Source organism: Natrix helvetica (genome assembly GCF_964273705.1).
Source record: "Natrix helvetica genome assembly, chromosome: 2".
Classification (NCBI taxonomy): Eukaryota; Metazoa; Chordata; class Lepidosauria; order Squamata; family Natricidae; genus Natrix; species Natrix helvetica.
Genome location: NC_138552.1, coordinates 47342304 through 47363351, shown reverse-complemented (window position 1 = coordinate 47363351; position 21048 = coordinate 47342304). Strand labels below are relative to the sequence as shown.

Here is a 21048-nt window from a genome sequence, read left to right as displayed (position 1 = left end):
TGTTCCCCAACCCAGTGCCTTGCCATCATTGTGTAGTCTGTTCTCCCACCCATTATACAATTCTTAATTTCTATAATATTAAGAGATTTCCCCCTCCCAAGTTTGCCAGGGCTCCTCCAATTGAAGGGGACAGGGAGGGTGAAAACCATGTTCACACAGCCTGCTAATCTAGGCTAACTTGAGTAGCTTGTAGTTCAGCAAGTTTTCATATCCCACCCACTACCTTATGTGGTGTGAATGTTGCATGAATAAGGCAACCACATGCTTCACTTCTTTGGCATAATCAGTCCTATAATACAACAATTTTGCTTTGTTAATCCAGGTTTAGAAAGTGATATAAACCCCTAAGCCTTACAAGGTAGTCCAGACAAGAAACATGACCAGATGAGCTAATTATACTTTATTGTATATGTTATGTTAATAGAATCTTGCAAGTCTGAAAGTACAATTCTCCCATCTCTTTATAGCTGTAGGGGGGTCTCTTCTGTCCAATTCCTGCTGCGGACTAAGCTGCTTTTTATTCCTACTATTGTTATGCCTCTTTGCCCTGTCTTCCAAGGTCATTCCACCATACCTTCACAGAACCCAATGGTGGATTTGAAGGCCACCCCTCAGTACGGGGATGATAACCCCAAAATTAAGAAAAGCCAGATCCGGTTGATACTTGAATAGGAGACACCAGGAAATCTTGGGGTTCGGGATTAATCTGAAGAGTCAAAAACAGTCAGGGAAAAAACAATAACACACCAAAGATGTAATTGTTGCTGAGTCAAGGTGGACTTCAAGGAATCATTGTCGCGGGCAGGAACACTCAGAAGTTCCAGGTTCTTGTTTTACCGCCACTTTCGCAATAAAGCAAATGCAAATCATTTCGCAACAAAAAGCACCGTCGTCTTTTGATCACATCCTTCCTTCAAGCAATGCGGAGTTAAGGTGAGGCGGACCATCTTACCGAGCGCATTATAAAAAAAGATCCCTACTCACGGCTCTCAGGACTGAGAGTCGGTGAACTCCCGGGGAGTGCGCCCGAGCAACACTGAGGTGGTGCCTCGCAACCTAAGACGGGGGGGGGGGGGAACCCTGTCACGCCGCCACCTCCGTTCGCCGCTTTCTTCCCAAGCACCACCAAAGACCACCCCAACCAACCTTCGCTTCTCCTCTCCAAAGAGGCGCATTTTAAAGTTTAGGGTAGCGGCCTTCCCCGCCTCCTCTGGCCACCTATTGGCCGAGGTTTCTCATCATTTCCCCGCCAGGGAAAGGGCGGGGCTACGTGACGCCCCGGAGACTGGCGGCTACCGCCTCTGCTGTTACCTAAACGAGAAGGCAGCGTGAGAGAAGCTTGGAGAGGAGCAATTGCTGGGAGAGCTCGGGAAGCGCGTGGACTTCGGGCAGGACTTCGCCCGCGGGGGAGGAGGGAAGGAGGGAGGGAAAGCAGCGGCAGCCTCGCCTCCCACAACATCAAGCCGCCTTTTCTTTTTTCTTCCCCCTTTGGTTTTTTTCAAAAAAAAAAAAGGAAAAAAAAACCCTTTGGCTGAACGCGGCTTTGTTTTATTCTCCTTTGCTCCCCTTTTCTCTCGCATCCTGCCAAACAAAGGAAAGAGAAGGAATTCTGATTTGCGGGAGACATGCGTTCCATCAGGAAGAGGTGGACTATCTGCACGATAAGTATCCTCCTGATCTTTTACAAGACAAAGGAGATTGCAAGGACCGAGGGGCACCCGGAGACGCAACCCAGCGGGTAAATGCAAAGCGTTTGCTTTCACACGTACTTGACAAAAGGGAGGAAGGAAGAGGAGGAGGTGGAGAGCCGGGATGCGCGTTAAGGTGCAAGGGCCCGGTGGCGTTTGCTCCCCTCAGCCCCCTCCCCCTCGCCAACTTGTATTGAGTAGGTGTGTTATCTTTTGGGGGATGTTGTGAAATCCTCTACAAACACACAAACCACCGCCCACTTCCTTTTGATCTGCAGCCTGCGATTTCGCCCTCTTGTAATAACGACTCCCCCCCTCCCCCAAGGCGAAAATGACGGCGGGGTTTTGGAAAGAAGTTGAAAGGAAAGAAGGGGTCGCCCGAATGAGTTGTTCGATGGCTGGGCAGTTTCTAAAAGGAAATAAAGCAAAGGGCGCGTTAGAGATTTAGAAGCGTCGGCAGGTTCCGAAGTAGCGGGAGTAGCTTTGAGGATGCGGGAAGCGTCTCTGTTCGGTTATAGCGCTTGTTTGGGGGGAGTGGCACTCCTTCCTCCCTTCCAGAAGTTCACCTGTGTTTTATCGAGAAGGGTTACGGATTCGAAGGTCCTAGACGGGAATTTAGCGGGAATTTAGCGGGAATTAAAGCCAAATTAGTGCTCCTATATGATGACTTTATTCCAAACCCCGATGTCCCTTTCCTTTCCGCTTCTACTGGGTTACACCCCATCTTTGGATCATTTAAACATGATTAGCGCCGAAGCAAGTCCGATTGCGCTCTAGGTTGACCCATCCTTCCATCCTTCCGAGGTGGGTAAAATGAGGACCCCGATTGTTTGGGGCAACAGGCTGACTCTACAAACCGCTTAGAGAGGGCTGTAAAAGCACCGTGAAGCGGTATGTAAGTCTTATTGCTATTGCTAAACCGCTTAGTCTCACGCGGTCTCCCGAAGGCTTAAGTTTTCTAGGAGTGTTAGGGACGCGGGTAGTACTTTTTTAGAGGGGCGCGTCCTCCTATTTCTTTCTTGGTTGCTCCTTCATGGCAACAAAGCCTGCCGCTGCTATTTTTCGTTTGAGACGATGGCGATTAAATGATTCATATTGCTACGCGTTTCGACAGCGTTGACACTTTACAAGCAACAAAACTTTAGCCCTTCTGGTGCGACGTAGCTGTGCCGAGACTGCAATTCGCAGCGTGCACTTAAAGGGGGGGAGGAACCTCTCCCAATTTTACGGTACAGGGTTGCATTTAATCCTGACGAGCTTGTCGACGGGAGAAAGCGGGCGGGATCAGCCGCGTCGAGTTATGTTTGGAGGATCCAAGGAGGATGCTGGTTGCTCTTGATGCATTATTATTATTTTTACGCTGCCATTGGCGGGCATAGCACTAACTTAATCCTGAACCTGGCTTGTTTGGTGTAGACAGGTCTGTTGGCGGGTGGGAAGGCGTGCCTGAGGGGGTGGGGAGCCGGCGGTGCCTGGGAAATCCAATTGCGTACAGTACAGCAGCAGAACGGCAGTGCCGTTTAGGTAGGGTAACTAGTCTTGCCGCCCCCCCCTCCTTTTCGCCCAGCAAAGAGATGAGATGTTGCCGGCACTGGAGGGGTGTGTGTGTGTGTTGTCTTCCCTGGATTGCCTCAGCCCCAATTCCTGCTCCCTCCACCGGCATCTACACCTTCCATGTGTGTCGTCCTCCCTAGCCTCTCGAGAAACCCGTGGGTGTCTGCCGAGGCTGCAGTGTTTCGAATAGAAAGGCGGGAGACTTGAGGATGCGTGGCAGCCAGAACTGCTCGCCGCCTTCCTTGTCACCCCTTATACAGTCCCGTTCCCAGGTCGCCTTTTCTTTGCAAACGGTCTCCTTTTCCGGCGAAGCTGCGGATCTCAACCCATTCGCAAAATTTTCCAGCTGCAGGAAAAGAGCATGGCGAGAAGGTAGGGCGGGCGGGAGCCTCTTAAGCCTGGCGATGACCCTTGTTTCTGCTCCGGTTTTCTCGCCTCGCGGGCTACGGTCGCCGCGATGCATCCCAATCCGAGAGAGGGGGAGCTTGGCAACATAAATCTGATCGGTTGCTTTGTGCTTTTCTACCCGAGCAAATAAAATAGAAGGAGACGCCTTGGTCGCGTTTCCTTTTTAGTGAGCGTGGCCTGCGAATCATTGCCGGCTGTTGCGAGGTTTGTACAAACAGGAAAAGTGCTGCACCTGGTTTCGGTGGTTAGACTTCTGAGGTGCCAGCAGAGACAAAAGATTAGCTTCTTTGTTAGCCGTCAGCCACGATTCTTGGATTTCCCTCTTCTGCCGAACAGTGACTGCAGTTCCTACAGCTACCTTCCTAAACTGTTGGGGTAACCCTCTGGAAAAAGAAATGCAACACATTTATTCCTGTTAAAGCACCTGCACCGACCCTTATGCTTGTTACAAATAGGCCAGCATTTATTGTGCTGCTCTCATTGCTAATATAGTTTCCTGCTTGCAGGAAAGAGCCTAAAAGCTGTGTTTTCTTTATTTATGGAGCTAACTTAGGAAAAAGGGTTGCTAGATCCCCCTGGATTCCTTTCTTCTTCCCCTAAGCATTCCCTGCCTGAGCTTAAAAGCAACCACAAATCATTCTCCTGAAGTCTGGAGTTTAGACACATCCTTAAGGTACTAGTTTATTCACATGCTTAGAATGACATGCTTATCTATCAAGTGTGCTGACAGGTGGCTATCTTGTGGTTGCATGCAGAGTGAAGAAGAGGGGAGGAAACACTTGATAATGAACATGCTCTGTGTTGCAAAGAAGTAGTAGGGCAAATCATGAGTGGCCAAGGAGTCTAATTCTGACCTGGTTAGCAGCATCTGAGTAGACCGTGGATGTAATTGATAGAAGTCAGAATGGAGTTTGCAAAGTGTGGTCGTCCACCATCCCCTTGCACCCCCATTGGACAGACTCGGGAAATGTAACTGCATGATACTCATCCTGGCAGTTTCACTGCTTTTTGATGAGTCCTCAAAAATTGCATATGTGGGGGTCAGCAGAAATAGCCCACATCTGGCAGATCTCTGTCTTTTTGCTTTAAGTCAATCTTCAGTCTTTGTAATTCTAGCAGTTTTGAAAGGGATTCCCTAAGGGTCGATGGGGCTATCAGTTATTGTTATCATTGTCATTTATAGTATTATTAGTTAGACTAGTGTTATTTGTTAATAAATCATCTATGGTGTCAATAAGCCATCTAAAACTTCATGAAAGGGTTGATGAACTGAAGAAGGGGATACCTGTTTTAGAAGAACCTTAATTAAAACTGACAAGTGCTCTGAAAAGCTCTTGTTGGGGATTAATGTCTCTTTCTATAATATTTTCTGGGTATTCAGGCTCCCTTGAAGTTTAAGCTAAAAGGTCAAGAAGGCAGTGACTAGAGGAAAGGAGGTGCAGGATTGAAATAAGTCATGGCTAACTTGCCTCTTGATTTCAGTACTATAATTTGTTTCTAAAATTTTCTGTATGTGTTTATCTATTCTGCCTCTTCTGCCCAATATTAAAAATCACTCATTGAAATAGTTCTGTAGGCTGTTCACTTTTTTCTAGAATAAGTTGAAACCATTGTTTTCCAGGCCAGGTCTTAATCTATAAAAACCAACTTTAGAACATGTTGTTGAAGTCTATTTTTAATTGCTCCCCAGAATATACAGTATATTCATGAGTTCTTGAATGCTTTCTTACCAGCAGAAAGATGAGAGAAAGACAGCTTTGCATTATCCTTTGAATGTGTGCTTGTGGAGAAGAGTTAATAAGTCATCTACTTTCACTGTTAGGTAGCTACATGTAGAATTGAGAGTTGATTGATATTCTATTACTTTCTGAGTGAGTTGGTTAATCTGTTGTAGCACAAAGTGGTCTAAAGCATTATTGAAACACCCAGTGGACTTACTGTCAATGTTGGTCTCCTTTTATTGATATACATATGCTTTCAGTGCAGTTCACTTATTTTATATTTCACTTATTTTATATTTTATTTATTTGGAAACGTCTTTGCTGACTGCTGACAAATTAATGATCTACTGCAATGACTTAGTATCTTCCAGTGTTCTGCAGAAGAACTTCGATTACCACTGGCCATTAACATATTGGCTGGAGATGATGGCATAGAAATTTTACTTACAGATATTTTAGACTTGGGCAGAGCTAAAGAAAAAAGGTAATGAACCATTTGATTGGCTTTGTTATGCTAAATTCAAGCAATAGCTATTAAAGTTTAAAGCAAAGTATAAATATCTCACTAGTGGCTAAGGAAAAATGAAAAAGAAAAGAGTGAAGTACTGAATACTTCATTTTACATTTTCATTTTAAATGTTTTTATTATATTTAATTTTACTTATATATTACTTGAACGTTCCATGATTTTAGCATTTTTTTAAAAGATTGGCATTTGGAAAACTACAGCAATAGCATAGTTTAATATGCTTTATGTGCATACCTAAATCCATAGAGTTGTATATTTTTCTCCTCTTGTATATTCGTTAACTTTGTAATTTTCTATTTGATAACTGAAAGATTTTGAGTTGGATTTTTAATACCTATAAAAAAACGAGAACCAAAATCAAAATAAAGTAAATGTATCCCAACTCTAGCATCTCTCTAGCCATCACTGATGTCAGATATTGTAGGCTTGTAAAATGGCCCAATTGCTTGTTTTGAGCTTTTCTTAGTTTTGAGCTTTTCTCAGTGATATTAGAAATTAACAATTTGTATTCAATAATGAAAACATTGCTTTTATACAAACTTAGTTTGTAGTGAGGCACAAAGCATTTTAAAAATATTGCTTGCTTTACAAGAAAAAATATATTATTTTATTGTATTGGTTGAGATGAAGGCAGAAAAGTTCCACTTGATTTTTTCCAAGAATTAAAAAAAAAGTGAAAACAAATATTCCTTCAAATCAGCTTGAGCAAGCCAAGAACAAGATTGCATAGTGATGTGCTCTGAATTGTAGTGCCAATTAAAAGTTTATAACATTGATATAACTTTTTAAAATAAAAGGATTTGTGGGGAGATGGGGGAGTCAAAATAGCATTTGTCAGATCATTGGCCAAATTATGGCAGTACCTTTTCCAAACAAAACTCTATATAGCATAACAAAATGACTTTTCTGTCAAAGAATTATCTTTTGACCATAAATCAAAACATTCAATTGCTTCTTGCTTCTCCTACACACCCTTTGTCTGTCCAGGCAGCTCCAATTATTAAGCCTATAATACACAGCATGAGATACAAATCAAGAATGTCATTTTTTTTAATTGAATCAAGTTTAGGGCAAAGAGAAGCTAGCTATGGTGAATTCAGTTGAAATACGACACACTGACATTTATATTTGAATAAACTTTACAGAATTGAACTATAAAAATGGAAGATTTGAAGCTATCTGGAAATGTGTTTTCAACTGGTATGAGTTCTACTTAATGCCTCAGGAAATATTGTTTTGCTAGTTTGCGGCAAGAGTTTGTATGAAAACTCTTAATTAGAAACATGATACCCTTCAGATGATTTTTGATTTTTTTGCTAAATTTGTTTATAAGTTCCCTTTTATAATAGATTGACTCATAGTTTCGATAGAAAAAAATGTGGCCTTTTTAAAGTAAGAATTTGGTGAAAGAAGTAAGAAAAAATATAAACAGAATGGAAAGCAACATAGATTCAGCATAGAAACAACATTGGAATCATAAAAAACAATTAAGGACCAGAGGCAAAATCAAGTTCAAATTAAGTATTCTAAATTCTCATTTATTATTCAAGATTTAAAAACTGCTTATCCTGATGAGGAGAATATGACACAGATTTTTCAAACAGAGTTTGAAAACGGAGTAAGCAGAAAAAAACATTAGTTAATGAGATATAGAATTCTGAGGTACACAATACCATCTTAACTTTCACATCCTTCATTGCACACGGCTTTGTGACTTAACCTTGTCCAAACCTCAAGCAGCTGCCAAAATGGCTGATTCTGATTTGGATGACATGATTAGCTACAAAACGTAGCCAATAAGTTACACACGAGAGAAAGAAAAATAGTGGTATGTGCTGTTTACTGACAGTACATTAAAAATGATAATTTCCTTAAAAATTGTTATAAAAGAATAAGGAATACTAAAAAATTGATAACTGAGGATAAAAATAAACCAGAAAAGATGTCCAACAGACCAAGAACATTAGCTTGAAGTTAGAAATGCCATGAAGCAGAAACAAGCAGATTACCTAAACAACTTTTAAATAGACCGTGTTATGTATTGTTATCATTATTATTTTTATTAACTTTAGGTTTTCAATACATTTTGACTGCTAAGGTCTGTTATGATCACAAAATTAATTAGTGATCAAAGTTATAACAGCACTGAAAAAGTTATTTACAACTGTTCCTCACACTTTTGACCATTGTAGCATGTCTTATTCACATGATCAAACTTCGGACGCTCGACAACCAACATGTATTTTCAATGTTTGCAGTGTGCCAGGATCGTGTGGTCACTATTTGCAATCTTCCAGCTGGCTTCCAATAAGCATAGTCAATAGAAGAAGCTGGGTTTGCCTAATAAGCATATGATTCACTTAACAATTGCAATAATTTGTTTAACCATGGCAAAAAAAATGTTCCGGCGAAGCTGCGGATCTCAACCCATTCGCAAAATTTTCCAGCTGCAGGAAAAGAGCATGGCGAGAAGGTAGGGCGGGCGGGAGCCTCTTAAGCCTGGCGATGACCCTTGTTTCTGCTCCGGTTTTCTCGCCTCGCGGGCTACGGTCGCCGCGATGCATCCCAATCCGAGAGGGGGGGAGCTTGGCAACATAAATCTGATCGGTTGCTTTGTGCTTTTCTACCCGAGCAAATAAAATAGAAGGAGACGCCTTGGTCGCGTTTCCTTTTTAGTGAGCGTGGCCTGCGAATCATTGCCGGCTGTTGCGAGGTTTGTACAAACAGGAAAAGTGCTGCACCTGGTTTCGGTGGTTAGACTTCTGAGGTGCCAGCAGAGACAAAAGCACTGAAAAAGTTATTTACAACTGTTCCTCACACTTTTGACCATTGTAGCATGTCTTATTCACATGATCAAACTTCGGACGCTCGACAACCAACATGTATTTTCATTGTTTGCAGTGTGCCAGGATCGTGTGATCACTATTTGCAATCTTCCAGCTGGCTTCCAATAAGCATAGTCAATAGAAGAAGCTGGGTTTGCCTAATAAGCATATGATTCACTTAACAATTGCAATAATTTGTTTAACCATGGCAAAAAAAATGTTGCAAAATTGAGTGAAGCTCACTTAGCAACCTTCTTCCTTACCAATGAAAATTCTGGTTCCAGTTGTCTTTTAAGTCAACGATTACCTTTGGTTAGAGCATAAGTACTTTTAGGGACAATAATTTGCTTGTCTGATTGGTATTCCTCCTTTCCCCAAGAACACAAGGCAACAAACTCAACTCTTCCTTTCCAGGTTTTCTCACAATAAATGCTGGGTACAAAAGACCAGGGCTACCTACGAAGTTCCAGTTCAATCGATTGACTACTACTACTCCCTTTCCATGGGAACCTACTCAACTAATGAGTATTATAAGCGCTGAATAAGGGTCAATTAAATTCATAAAAGGGTTGAACTTCGTCCATTTGTGGCTACGTAGAGGACAGGTGTCAAACTCTTAGCATATTGTCACATGCTGTATCACAACGTTTTTTCCCTTTGTGGAGCTGGGGTGGGCATGGCCTGCACATTATGCATCCGGCCGCCAGTTTGACAGCCCTGATGTGAAGAGTCTAGGCCCGTGATGGCGAACCTATGGCACGCGTGCCACAAGTGGCACGCGGAGCCATTTGTCAGGGCACGCGAGGCGCTGCCCTGTCAGCTGAGTTCACCTTTTTAAAAGCTATTTTTCGCCTTCCCCAGGCTCCAGAGGCTTTATAGGAGCCTGGGGAGGGCGAAAAGAGCCTCCCCCGCCCCCCTGGAGGCTTCAGAACGCTTAAAACCACCCTTTGAGCAAACTGGAAGTTACTTCTGGGTTGCTCGGAGGGTCGTTTTAAGCGTTCCGAAGGCTTCAGGGACCGTCCGAGGCTTCCCTGATGCCTTCGGAGCGCTTAAAACGACCCTCCGGGAAGCCTCCAGACAGTCCCTGAAGCCTCCGGAGGGCCTCCGGGGGGTCGGGGGAGGCTCTTTTCACCCTCCCCAGGCTCCTATAAAGCCTCTGGAGCCTGGGGAGGGTGAAAAAAAATGGGGGGGTTTCGCGCATTGTGCGCGCATGCAAACTGGGGGGGTCGCGCGTTGCATTATGGGTGCGGCACGCCCGCACTCGACCCCCCTGCGCTTCCCCCCACTTGTGGCACGCGAGCCAAAAAAGGTTCGCCATCACTGGTCTAGGCTGATTTCTCTTTGGATTCTGCCTCTAGGTTCTGCCACTTTTTCTACTATAATAACCCATTGCACTAGATTGGCTTGAGAAAGCATGACCAGTACAGTCACTTAGTAAACTTTGACCACTGATGGTGGACTTGAACCTGCCTTTCACTTATCCTAGTTCCAAAGCCTTAGCTCCCATGCTTGTACTACACCATATCATGCTGTATATGATTCTATGTACAGTGTATGTTTATCATCACATACTGTGAAATACCCATGCCATTTTTGGGAAGTTCCTAAGGGGCTAGAGTAAATTCTGCAAATGAAAATTCATTGTACAATTCTTATGCATCCCGTACTGTATTTTGATCACTTTATTTTTAAGTGGGCTATAATACTGCTTCAGGAAGATGAAGGTAACATCACCCAAAAATAAACACACTGTTGTGTGTTTATTATTTAAAAGGGACTATTTCATATGACATTGACATGGACAACAGAGATTTGCTGTGTAATTAATTTGTGCATGAATCTGTCCCCTATGATTTATGTGAATATTGTTCACCAGAGATTTTATCATTATTCTTGGTAACATTAAATTTGAAAAGGGTATTATGTACATGCATACACGGCTATGTAAATGCATATGTATTTGTATTCCTTGCTCCATCTGAAATGTATGCAGTGTGAAATAAAATTTGCTTGGTTTTCTTTAAGTTCAACTTTGAACTGTAAATCAATCATACATATTGGATGGAATGCACATCGAGCAGATATACGATCATTGATCCTATGAGTTCTGCTAGACAAGCTTCAAGATGCAATGAAGCACAACTTAGTATTTCTGAATATCGTTGTGTGGCATGATTTTGCTGTATGCAGCAGACAGAAATCAACATTCTTTTAGGGTCCGGCAGTTTTTTGGTGAAATATGCTATAGCAGTGTTACATCTGATGCTGCCAGTTTGCTTTCAAGCTAAGATTAGACTACATATTATGCCATATGAAGAACTGTATGGTTTAAGCCAGGGGTGTCAAACTCAAGGCCTGGGGGCCGGATCTGGCCCATGGGGCCGTCCTGAAAACCGCGAAGGACCGACTCGCAGTGCCTCTGTAGCAAAGATGGAGCTCAGGAGGGCCGCACACGGATCCAAGTGTGGCCACGCCCACCCTTGCTAGGCCCACTCCACCACCCCCTCCAATGTCAAACACAACCCTGATGCGGCCCTCAATGAAATTGAGTTTGACACCCCTGGTTTAGGCCTTCCTATCTAACAACTGCTTTCTCTGTTACATCTGTGTCTGAAATGTAAAGATTTAGCAGAACTGCCCTCTTGAGGATGCTGCGCTTGCAAGGGCTTCATGGAAAGGCAACCCAAAACAGCTGATTCTCAGCCAGATATTTCTCAACTGTGAAATTCCCTCCCTCTTTAATTTCAATAGAGAGTGATCTGAAGATGTATCTGTTGAACCAGGCCTTGGTTAATTGGTTGTGCCGTGTTTCTTGTTAATCTGGGTGTTCTAATAGTTCTGTCCCGTGCAATCACTTTTAAAGCTGCTCTTTTTTTAAGTTTAATTGTAAAATGGCTTGATTGTATTTGTTGGATCAGATTTGTCTTTTTGATACTTTGCTTTATTGATAGGTTCTACATAGAAGCAAACACATTTTATTGTGTGATGTTTATGGGCCAAACATTTATTTTATGATAGCGCTTATAGCTTTCATGCCAAAGACTTCAGATTCAGTTACTGGCGCTCCTTCCATTTAAAGAATCTTATGTGGTGGGATGTGAGAAGGATTTCTAACTGAAGCTCTTGTTGGCTGCTACTCAAATGGTACAAGTCAATGTGGACAAATGATTTGACCTTGTATGAAACAAATTCTTACGTTCCCGAAACCAACTAGATTTTCTCAGGCACCAGAGTTAATGCAATTGTCTCACAAGAGCCCCCGTTATAGACTCTAGGTCAGTGATGGCAAACATTTTTCACCTCAGGTGCTAAAAGCCTCCGGAGGGTGAAAAACAGCCCAAAGTGCAAACTAGAAGTCTGTTCCCGAACTTCAGGTTTGCGTGTTGGGTGTTTTTTTGCCCTCCGGATGCTTCAGGGAAGCCCCCGGAGAGCAAAAAAGAGCCAAAAATCAAGCCCAAAAATTAGCGCATGCTGGAGCTGACAGAGCAATGCCTCGCGTGCCCTCAGAAATGGCTTGCTTGGCATGCTTTTGGCACACGTGCCATAGGTTCGCCATCACGGCTCTAGGTGGTTTATAACAGTTAGTATAAAACCAGCATAAAAATAGAATGGTAAAATAACTCTGCTCCTGGAATGGAAAAAACAACCACAGTCAAATCTGGTCTCTCTCTTAGTTTATATTAAGACATTATTGACTTCTTGGAAACAATATGAGCACATTAGAGATTTCCTTCTTTTTGGATTTTTTTTTAAAATTAACTGTCCAAATTCACTTAGATAAAAACCCTTCTGCATGCAGTAACACCTACTTAATGACTTAATCTATATTTATACTACTAAAAACAGCATTGTGTTTAGCTGTTTGTACGTTCACGTTAGCCCAAATGCTGCTAATACTACATTTTTAAATTTGCTAATTTAAAAATGCATCAAAATCCAGGACTCACTATTCTCATGTAATTGAAATTTCTATGATGTTCATATCAGTTTTATTCAGAAAGTATCCCCACATCGTGATTGTTATTTCTGATGGTTGTTACCAGCTTCCCAGAAGCAAAGTCAATGTGGAAGCTGGCAGGAAGCCAGAAGTTGCTTCCGTTCCCATTGCTTTTTTTGCCTGCTCATGGTCATTCTATTTATCTGTTTAGGTAAATAAACATTGTTTTATTATTGAAGTTCAGTGGCTACTACATATATTTTTCTGTATATAATATATACCCTTCTTACTGGTTGGTCACAGGACAGTATAACATTATAAATAAGATATAAACAAAATATGGCCAACCTGGTCATATCAAACAGTGCTGTCTTTTTCTCAAAGGATGACACAATGGTTCAGGTGTTGTCTAGTTAAGAAAGTTAATAGTCTGCTTAGAGGTAAATACTTATAATTTAGTTATTTATTTAGTTAGAAAGCAATGTGAGCTTCCTGTCTTTTTCTTCCAGTAATAAATCAAAATAATGGAGAATAAGATGTTTCTGTGATGTTCATAATGAGCCAAGTTGATAAGAGAATTACATTCCCAGTATGCCTGAGGGCAATAGGTTGTCTTATGGGTTATACCATGTTGCATAGTGGACATAGCTTTCTCCTTCTATATTTGGTTCCTGAAACTCACTCTCTAAACTAAGATGAATGTCATGCTCCAGTGAGTAATAACAGGCTTGATTTATTAATAGAGAGTTTCACTGAAATGGCCCACCATAGTTGTTTACAAGGAAGTTTACTCAAACAAAGAAAGTATAAGGAATATGACCCATTGTGAGAAACCATGTTCTGGTTCTGATTTGGCTTCTGACTATTTGTTTAGAAATAGAGAAGAAGAATATTAAAATTAAGCCTAAACAGGCCTTTCCCCAAAAGTTCCTGAAAAACAAGATATTGATAAACAATCTGGTTTTAATTTGCACTGACAGGCTGAAAATAGTTAAAACCAACAGGCCTATTTTGGTAGGTGATTTAAAAGAAATTAATAAGAAATACATACTAGGGAAATCTTTTAATAGGTACAGGTCATGATAATTATACATTATATTAAGGCTAGCTTTCTTCTAAATATCACTTGATTTGGAATTTAAAGGATGAGAGTTATTTTCATATGGGTGTATTCGGGTGGGTTCCAGCAGGCACTACTTCTGGTTCACTCATGTGTCCCTTTTGCATGCGCTGCCGCATGTGCAGTGAGATTAAAATTGTAGAAACAAGATGGCAACACCATCAGTGCCACCTGGGGAACCAGTTTGGGGGTGTGGCAGGCTTGGGTCACTGCTGGTTCCAGCGACCCAGGCCGCCAAACCACTACCAACACACGAGGGAGGTCACACTCTGGACCTTGTTTTTGTCTCTGGCCAGTGGCTGAGTGATCTGGGAGGAGGTGACTTAACCATCACTCCCCTGTCATGGTCAGACCACTCACTCCTTCGTCTTGACTTCCCTGGTGCTACCTCCCGCCGCGGGGAGGCGGAACAAGAAAGTTCCAGATGGTTCCGCCCCAGGCGCCTGATGGAACCTGATAGGTTCCAGAGGGAGCTTGGGCCACCTCCTGTAACCTTGACCCGCCCCCGGGTAGGGGACCTGGTGGTTGCGTGGAATAATGCAACTACCGGGGCCTTGAACCGGATGGCGCCTTTGCGGCCTCTCCGGCGGCAACGATCCACCCTGGCCCCTTGGTTTACCGAGGAGCTGAGGGTGATGAAATGCTGCAAGAGACGTCTAGAGAGTCGTTGGAGATCCTCTCGCTCCGAATTTGATCGAACACAGGTACGAGCCCATTTAAGGACGTACCTTGTGGCATTGAGAATGGCCAAACGTCAATACTGTGCCACTCTCATTGCATCCGCGGAGAACCGCCCTGCCGCCCTGTTTCGGGTGTCCCGCTCCCTCTTGTTTCAGAGGCCGCGGGAGGCCCCTCTACAGGGCAGGGCAGAGGAATTTGGTAAATATCTGCAGGATAAAATCGCTCAAATCCGGAGAGACTGGGTTCCTGTCAGTGATCCAGTGGAGACGCCCATGGCGAGTCTTGAGGTTTCAATCTGGGAGGAGTTTGACTCGGTTGCCATCGAGGATTTGGACAGATTGCGTGGACGACTGCGACCCACCACATGTTTATTGGACCCGTGTCCCTCCTGGCTTGTACTGGCATCCTGGGAGGTTACACGAGACTGGCTCCTGGGCCTAGTGAATGCTTCTTTGGGAGAGGGGTCTCTCCCGGCCGCCTTGAAAGAGGCGGTGGTGAGACCCTTGCTCAAGAAGCCTTCCCTGGACCCTTTGGAGCTGGCTAATTATCGTCCTGTCTCCAACCTTCCCTTCTTGGCGAAGGTTGTAGAGAGTGTGGTGGCCTACCAGTTCCCACGACATCTGGAGGAAAATGATTATCTAGACCCGCGCCAGTCCGGCTTCCGCCCCGGTCACAGCACGGAGACAGCCTTGGTCGCGTTGGTGGATGATCTCTGGAGGGCCAGAGATAGAGGTTGTTCCTCTATCCTGGTCCTATTAGACCTCTCGGCGGCTTTTGATACCATCGACCATGGTATCCTGCTGCGCCGGCTGGAGGGGCTGGGGGTCCGGGGCACCGTTTTGCGGTGGTTCGGCTCCTACCTTTCTGACCGGACGCAGCGTGTGTTGACAGGAGAAGAGAGGTCGACCCTACGCCCCCTTACCTGTGGGGTGCCACAGGGGTCGGTCCTCTCGCCACTCCTGTTCAACACATATATGAAGCCGCTGGGTGAGATCATCCGTGGTTTCGGGGTGGGATACCATCTGTACGCTGATGATACTCAGCTGTACTTTTCCACCCCGAACCACCCCAACGAGGCCATCGAAGTGATGTCCCGGTGTGTGGAAGCCGTACGGATCTGGATGGATGACAACCGACTCAAGCTCAACCCTTCCAAGACGGAGTGGCTGTGGGTACCAGCCCCCCGGTTCAGCCAATTAATTCCATCATTGGCCATTGGGGGCATCCATCTTGCCCCCGTGGAGCGGGCGCGCAATTTGGGCGTCCTCCTAGATGCCCGGCTGTCCATGGATGACCATGTGACAGCCGTGGCAAGGGGGGCGTTCCACCAGGTTCGCCTGGTGCGCCAATTGCGCCCCCTACTGGACCGGGATGCCTTGCGCACAGTCACTCATGCGCTGGTGACGTCTCGCTTGGACTACTGTAACGCTCTCTACATGGGGCTTCCCTTGAAATGCACCCGGAGGCTGCAGTTGGTCCAGAACGCAGCCGCGCGGGTAATTATGGGGAGTACTAGGTACTCCCACGTGACACCGCTCCTGCGCGAGCTGCACTGGCTTCCTGTGGCCTATCGGGTGCGTTTCAAGGTTTTGATAACTATCTTTAAAGCGCTCCATGGCTTAGGACCTAGTTACTTGCGGGATCGTATTCTGCCCCATACATCCCTGCGACCAATTCGCTCGCACAGAGAGGGGCTCCTCCAGGTGCCGTCCGCTAGACAATGTCGTGGGGCGGCGCCTAGGAGTAGAGCCTTCTCTGTGGCGGGCCCAGCCCTGTGGAATGACCTCCCTCCGGATATTAGGAATACCTCTGACCTCCGCTCCTTCCGTATTAAGCTTAAGACCCACCTATTCCAAGCAGCTGGCCTGGCTCAACTTTGATTTAACCATATCGCTCCTGACGGGTTTTTAACTGGGTATTTTAATTTACATTTAATTTTTAGGGGTTTTAAATACAGTATTTTAATTGTTTTTATTAATCGATCTCCTCCTTATATATATGTATGTATGTTTTAGTGTACCTTGTTATATGTTTGTTTTGTTTGCATATTTATTTCGAATGTTTTGTTGTACGCCGCCCCGAGTCCTTCGGGAGAGGGCGCGGCTAAGAAATAAATATATTATTATTATTATTATTATTATTATTATTATTATTATTATTATTATTATTATTATTATTATTATTATTATTATTACCAGTTTGGCCAAACTGGTCTGAACCGTTAGGAACCCACTACTGGGGGTACTTTAGAAATCCCTTTAATATCCTGATAGCTGTTATGATGGGGGAGGGTGGTGGTTCATAAGTTAGGAAGCTGGGCTGTCGATCAGAAGGTTCGTGTTCAAGGCCCAGTTGTTGCTGCGGGACAGGGTGAGTTCATGTCACATTCTCCAGCTCCTGCCGAGCTAGCAGTTTGAAATTGGATGACCACAAATATATAAATGGGTTCTACTTTGGTGAGCAATTTATTGGGTACAAGGAAGGAGCTCCCAACTGGCATCCCCTGGGCAACGGTGATGTCACTGTTCAATTATTTCAACCTGGAAGCACGTTAGTGTTCCCAACATGACTGTAATAATCTGTTATGGTGATGTGATAGGTTTTATGGGTCAGTGGTCGGCAAGCCGCGGCTCGCGAGCCACAAGCAGCTCTTTACACATTTTAATGCGGCTCTTCTGTGTGCCGGATTATTATCCTCCCTAATCATTGTGGATCGAAAAGAAAAAAGGGAAAGGGGCGCTTGTTTTGAAGCGCCCGCTCCCCTCCCTCCTCTCAGGCACTTCAAAACAAGCGCCCCTTTCCCTTTTTTCTTTTCGACCCACAATGATTAGGGAGGATCCTGAAGTCGGGCGGGGACGAGAAGCGAGGAGGCAGAAAAAGAAACGCAGGCTAAGGAGCTTCCCCCCCCGCCCCCTCCCAGCAAAAATCTAACCGGGGATCCGGGCAGTACCATATTAGCCAATCATGCGAGGAAAGCGAGGTCTGACCGGGTGGGCAGCGAAACTCCAGGGCTCTCTGTTCTAATTCCCCGTGAAAACTGTTGCCTCTGAAGCGTTTGCTCTACTGTTTGAACCTTTAAGCGTCCCTTTCCTTTTTCTTTTCAACCCACAATGATTAGGGAAGATCCTGAAGTCGGGCGGGGACGAGAAGCAGTTTCTTTTTCTGCCTCCTCGCTTCTCGTCCCCGCCCGACTTCAGGATCCTCCCTAATCATTGTGGGTTGAAAAGAAAAAAGGGAAAGGGACGCTTAAAGGTTCAAACAGTAGAGCAAACGCTTCAGAGGCAACAGTTTTCACGGGGAATTAGAACAGAGAGCCCTGGAGTTTCGCTGCCCACCCGGTCAGAACTCGCTTTCCTCGCATGATTGGCTAATTTGCTACTGCCCGGCTAGCTCCCCGGTTAGATTTTTGCTGGGGGGGGGGGAAGCTCCTTGGCCTCCGTCTCTTTTTCTCCCTCCTCGCTTCTTGGGGCTCCACCAATGGGGGAGCAAGGCCCAGCACCAGGCTTTGGGCTAACACAGGGGTCTGCAAAGTTGGCTGTTTTAAGACTGGTGGACTTCAATTCTCAGAATTCTGGGAGTTGAAGTCCACCAGTCTTAAGAGCCAATTTTGCAGATCCCTGGGCTAATATGATTGATGCCCTTGGTGGACTTCAATTCTCAGAATTCTGGGAGTTGAAGTCCACAAGTCTTCAAGCTGTCAGGTTTGAAGATCCTGGATTTTTTTTTTCTAAAGCGTTAGGGGTGCAAGGGTCTTGCAACTTGACAGCTTTAAGACTTGCATGCTTCAATGCCAGAGTTTCTGAGCCAACATGACTGGAGGAGGAATTCTGGGAGTTGAAGTCCACAAGTCTTCAAGCTGTCAGGTTTGGTATGGGTGACCTTGGGGAATGAAAGGAAAAAATGCTGCTAGGAAAAAATCAGACAAGAGCAGAAGGAACCCCCAATGGCTTAACAGAGAAAGAAACTTAGGAAGGACCCACCTTGGTCATGCAGTTAAAGGTGGTGGCCGTAAGGTTGTACTTTCATACTTGTAAGATTCTGTTAATGTAGTCTTACAATAAAGCAGAATGTATATATCTAATCATGTCTAGTTTACCTAAGAGGGGGCTAATAAGTGAATAATGATGTGCAATTAATTTAATTAATTAATTTAAAGTCCTTTAATCTGATCCAGCCACGTTGTAATTATAGGAAGTAACTGTACCTCAAATCAAAATAGTTAGAGAGTTCCTACTTTTGATCGAAATTCTGCTGACATTTCAGATTGTAGTTAATAATGCATTATCAGCTGAACTTAGCAAACAATTCAGTCAGTTAATAGGGGAAAAACCACCCAGTTTTAAGGAAGTTTCAGCTTCGAATCATTTAGTGGAAGCCAGGTGTAAAATAAAAATAAAGTATGTTTGTTGTTGTGTTGAAAATAGGAGAAAAAAGAACAGGTAGTCCTTAACGTAATTACCATAACTGAGCCCAAAATTCTGCCGTTAAACTAGGTAGTTGTTAACTGAGTTGTGCTTCATTTTTCAACCTTTTTTTGCCACAGTTGTTGAATGAATGAAGTTTTAAGTGAATCATATAATTGTTAATCTGGCTACTGCCATTGTCAGAAACTAGGTTACAGATAACAATCATATGACCCCAGGACAGTGCAGCAGTCAAAAATACATGCCAATTGACAAGTGTTGAATTTTGAACGAATGGGTATGGGAATGCTGACATGGTTGTGTGAAAAAAAGTCCCTTTTTTCAGTGCTGTTGTAGCTTTGAATAGTCACTAATGGTAAGTCAAGGACTACTTGTATTAGATATTCACCATCTCATAAAACAATAAAGGTGGAAGAAGAAAAGAATCTAAAATGAGCCACGGTGGCTCAGTGGTTTAAGTGCTGCAGCTACTTCTGCTGACTGCCGGATGACTGCAATTTGGCAGTTCAGACCTCACCAGGCTCAAGGTTTACTCAGCCTTCCATCCTTCCAAGGTGGGTAAAATGAGGACCCAAATTGTTGGGGGCAATATGCTGACTCTGTAAACCGCTTAGAGAGGGCTCTAAAAGCACTATGAAGCACTATATAAGTGTAAGTGCTATTGATAAAAAAAACCAAACTGGTACCTGGTATTTATGAAGTGATGCCAAAGGAGGCTTTTGGCTAATCTCTGAGCTAACTATCTTTTGTTCTTTTTTACATTGTGTTTCAGAGATGGTGAGCAAAGTTTAAGTAGATCAATGGTCAATAGCTCCGATAAAATAAGCCGGAAGAGTGGCTCTTCAGTGTTCCAGCATTCTATAGAAAGATGGAAAATCAATTCCTCCTTGGTGCTGGAAATAAGGTTAGTATCTTAAATAATACAGTATATAGTCATTCATATATATACCTTGCAGCTTTGATGAGGCTGGGAAAGCTTTTTTATTTAGCCTTGTCCACTGTATTGGATACAAAATTCTAGAAGATGAATAATCTTGGGAAAATAAATTTATTTCGGTCTCTCAGTTGTGTATGAGTTTGTGAAATTACATAAGATCTTGACAATCTTGGGAAAAAGTCACAAAGCAACTTTAACCAGAATACTAAAATAAATAGATGATAGATAGATAGATAGATGATAGATAGATAGATGATAGATAGATAGAGATGTATGTATATGTATATATATGTATGTATATGTATATGTATGTGTGTATGTATGTATATATATATATGTATGTGTGTGTATGTGTGTATGTATGTGTATGTATGTATGTATATATGTGTGTGTGTGTGTGTGTGTGTATATACATATATATATATATATATATATATATATATATATATATGTATTTGTTATCAGTACAAATACAACACACACACACATACATACATACATACATACATACATATACATACATACACATACACATACACACACACACAGACATACAGACATACATACATACCGACTGTGTTTCCCCCAAAATAAGGCAGGATCTTATTTTCTTTTGACACCTGAAATAAGCAGTTGGCCTTATTTTCAGGGAGATCTTATTATTTTTGAGATACAGGAGCCTGGTCACCTCATTGCTGCTGTAATACAATATTTGGAGGGGGGATTATTTTCAGGGGCAGGCTTATTATAATGCATGCACTCAAAAGCCAGATTGGGTTTATTATCCAGGGAGGTCTTATTTTTGGGGAAACGGGGTAGGTTGTGTTTAATGTTTGCATACATTTAATATTTCAGAGTGATGAAATAGAAATATAAAAGTAAATTATACTGCTAAAGAATGTTTTGAGGTTGATTTTTAGGTAGGAATTTTAGCTAGAATTTAAGTAACTACATTAAAACAGGACATATACTATTGATATTTGCTGTACATCAACTTTTTAGGAGCATCTGTTGAAGATTTACCTTTTGGATAAGTCTTTGAATTGTCCTAGCAAAGCACTTCTTTCAAAAGTCAGAAAATATACCTTCTTTCTAATACATGACTTGTTAACTGCCTGACCCCTATCTCTTCTTCTTAATTGCCATCAGAAAAAAGCGGAAGGTACCAGTTAAGACCACAGATGTCTCTATAATTGTGTATTCATGTGACTGAAACTGTTGTGA

The 21048-nt window shown here is 43.3% G+C and overlaps 1 protein-coding gene across 2 annotated transcripts in view; it reads left to right on the top strand.

Moving 5' to 3' along the window:
- Nucleotides 1-1339: 1339 nt before the first annotated feature.
- ST8SIA4 (ST8 alpha-N-acetyl-neuraminide alpha-2,8-sialyltransferase 4) overlaps nucleotides 1340-21048 on the top strand; it is a 99129-nt gene continuing 79420 nt past the window's right edge. Inside the window, exons 1-2 of one of the 2 annotated variants that reach the window (XM_081944088.1) lie at nucleotides 1340-1738; nucleotides 19660-19791. In XM_081944088.1, coding sequence (XP_081800214.1) covers nucleotides 1626-1738; nucleotides 19660-19791 — 245 coding nt within the window. In that variant the 5' untranslated portion in view covers nucleotides 1340-1625. Of the gene's footprint in view, nucleotides 1739-2449; nucleotides 2580-19659; nucleotides 19792-21048 lie in introns of those variants that run through there. The other variant, XM_081944089.1, reaches the window with a different exon arrangement.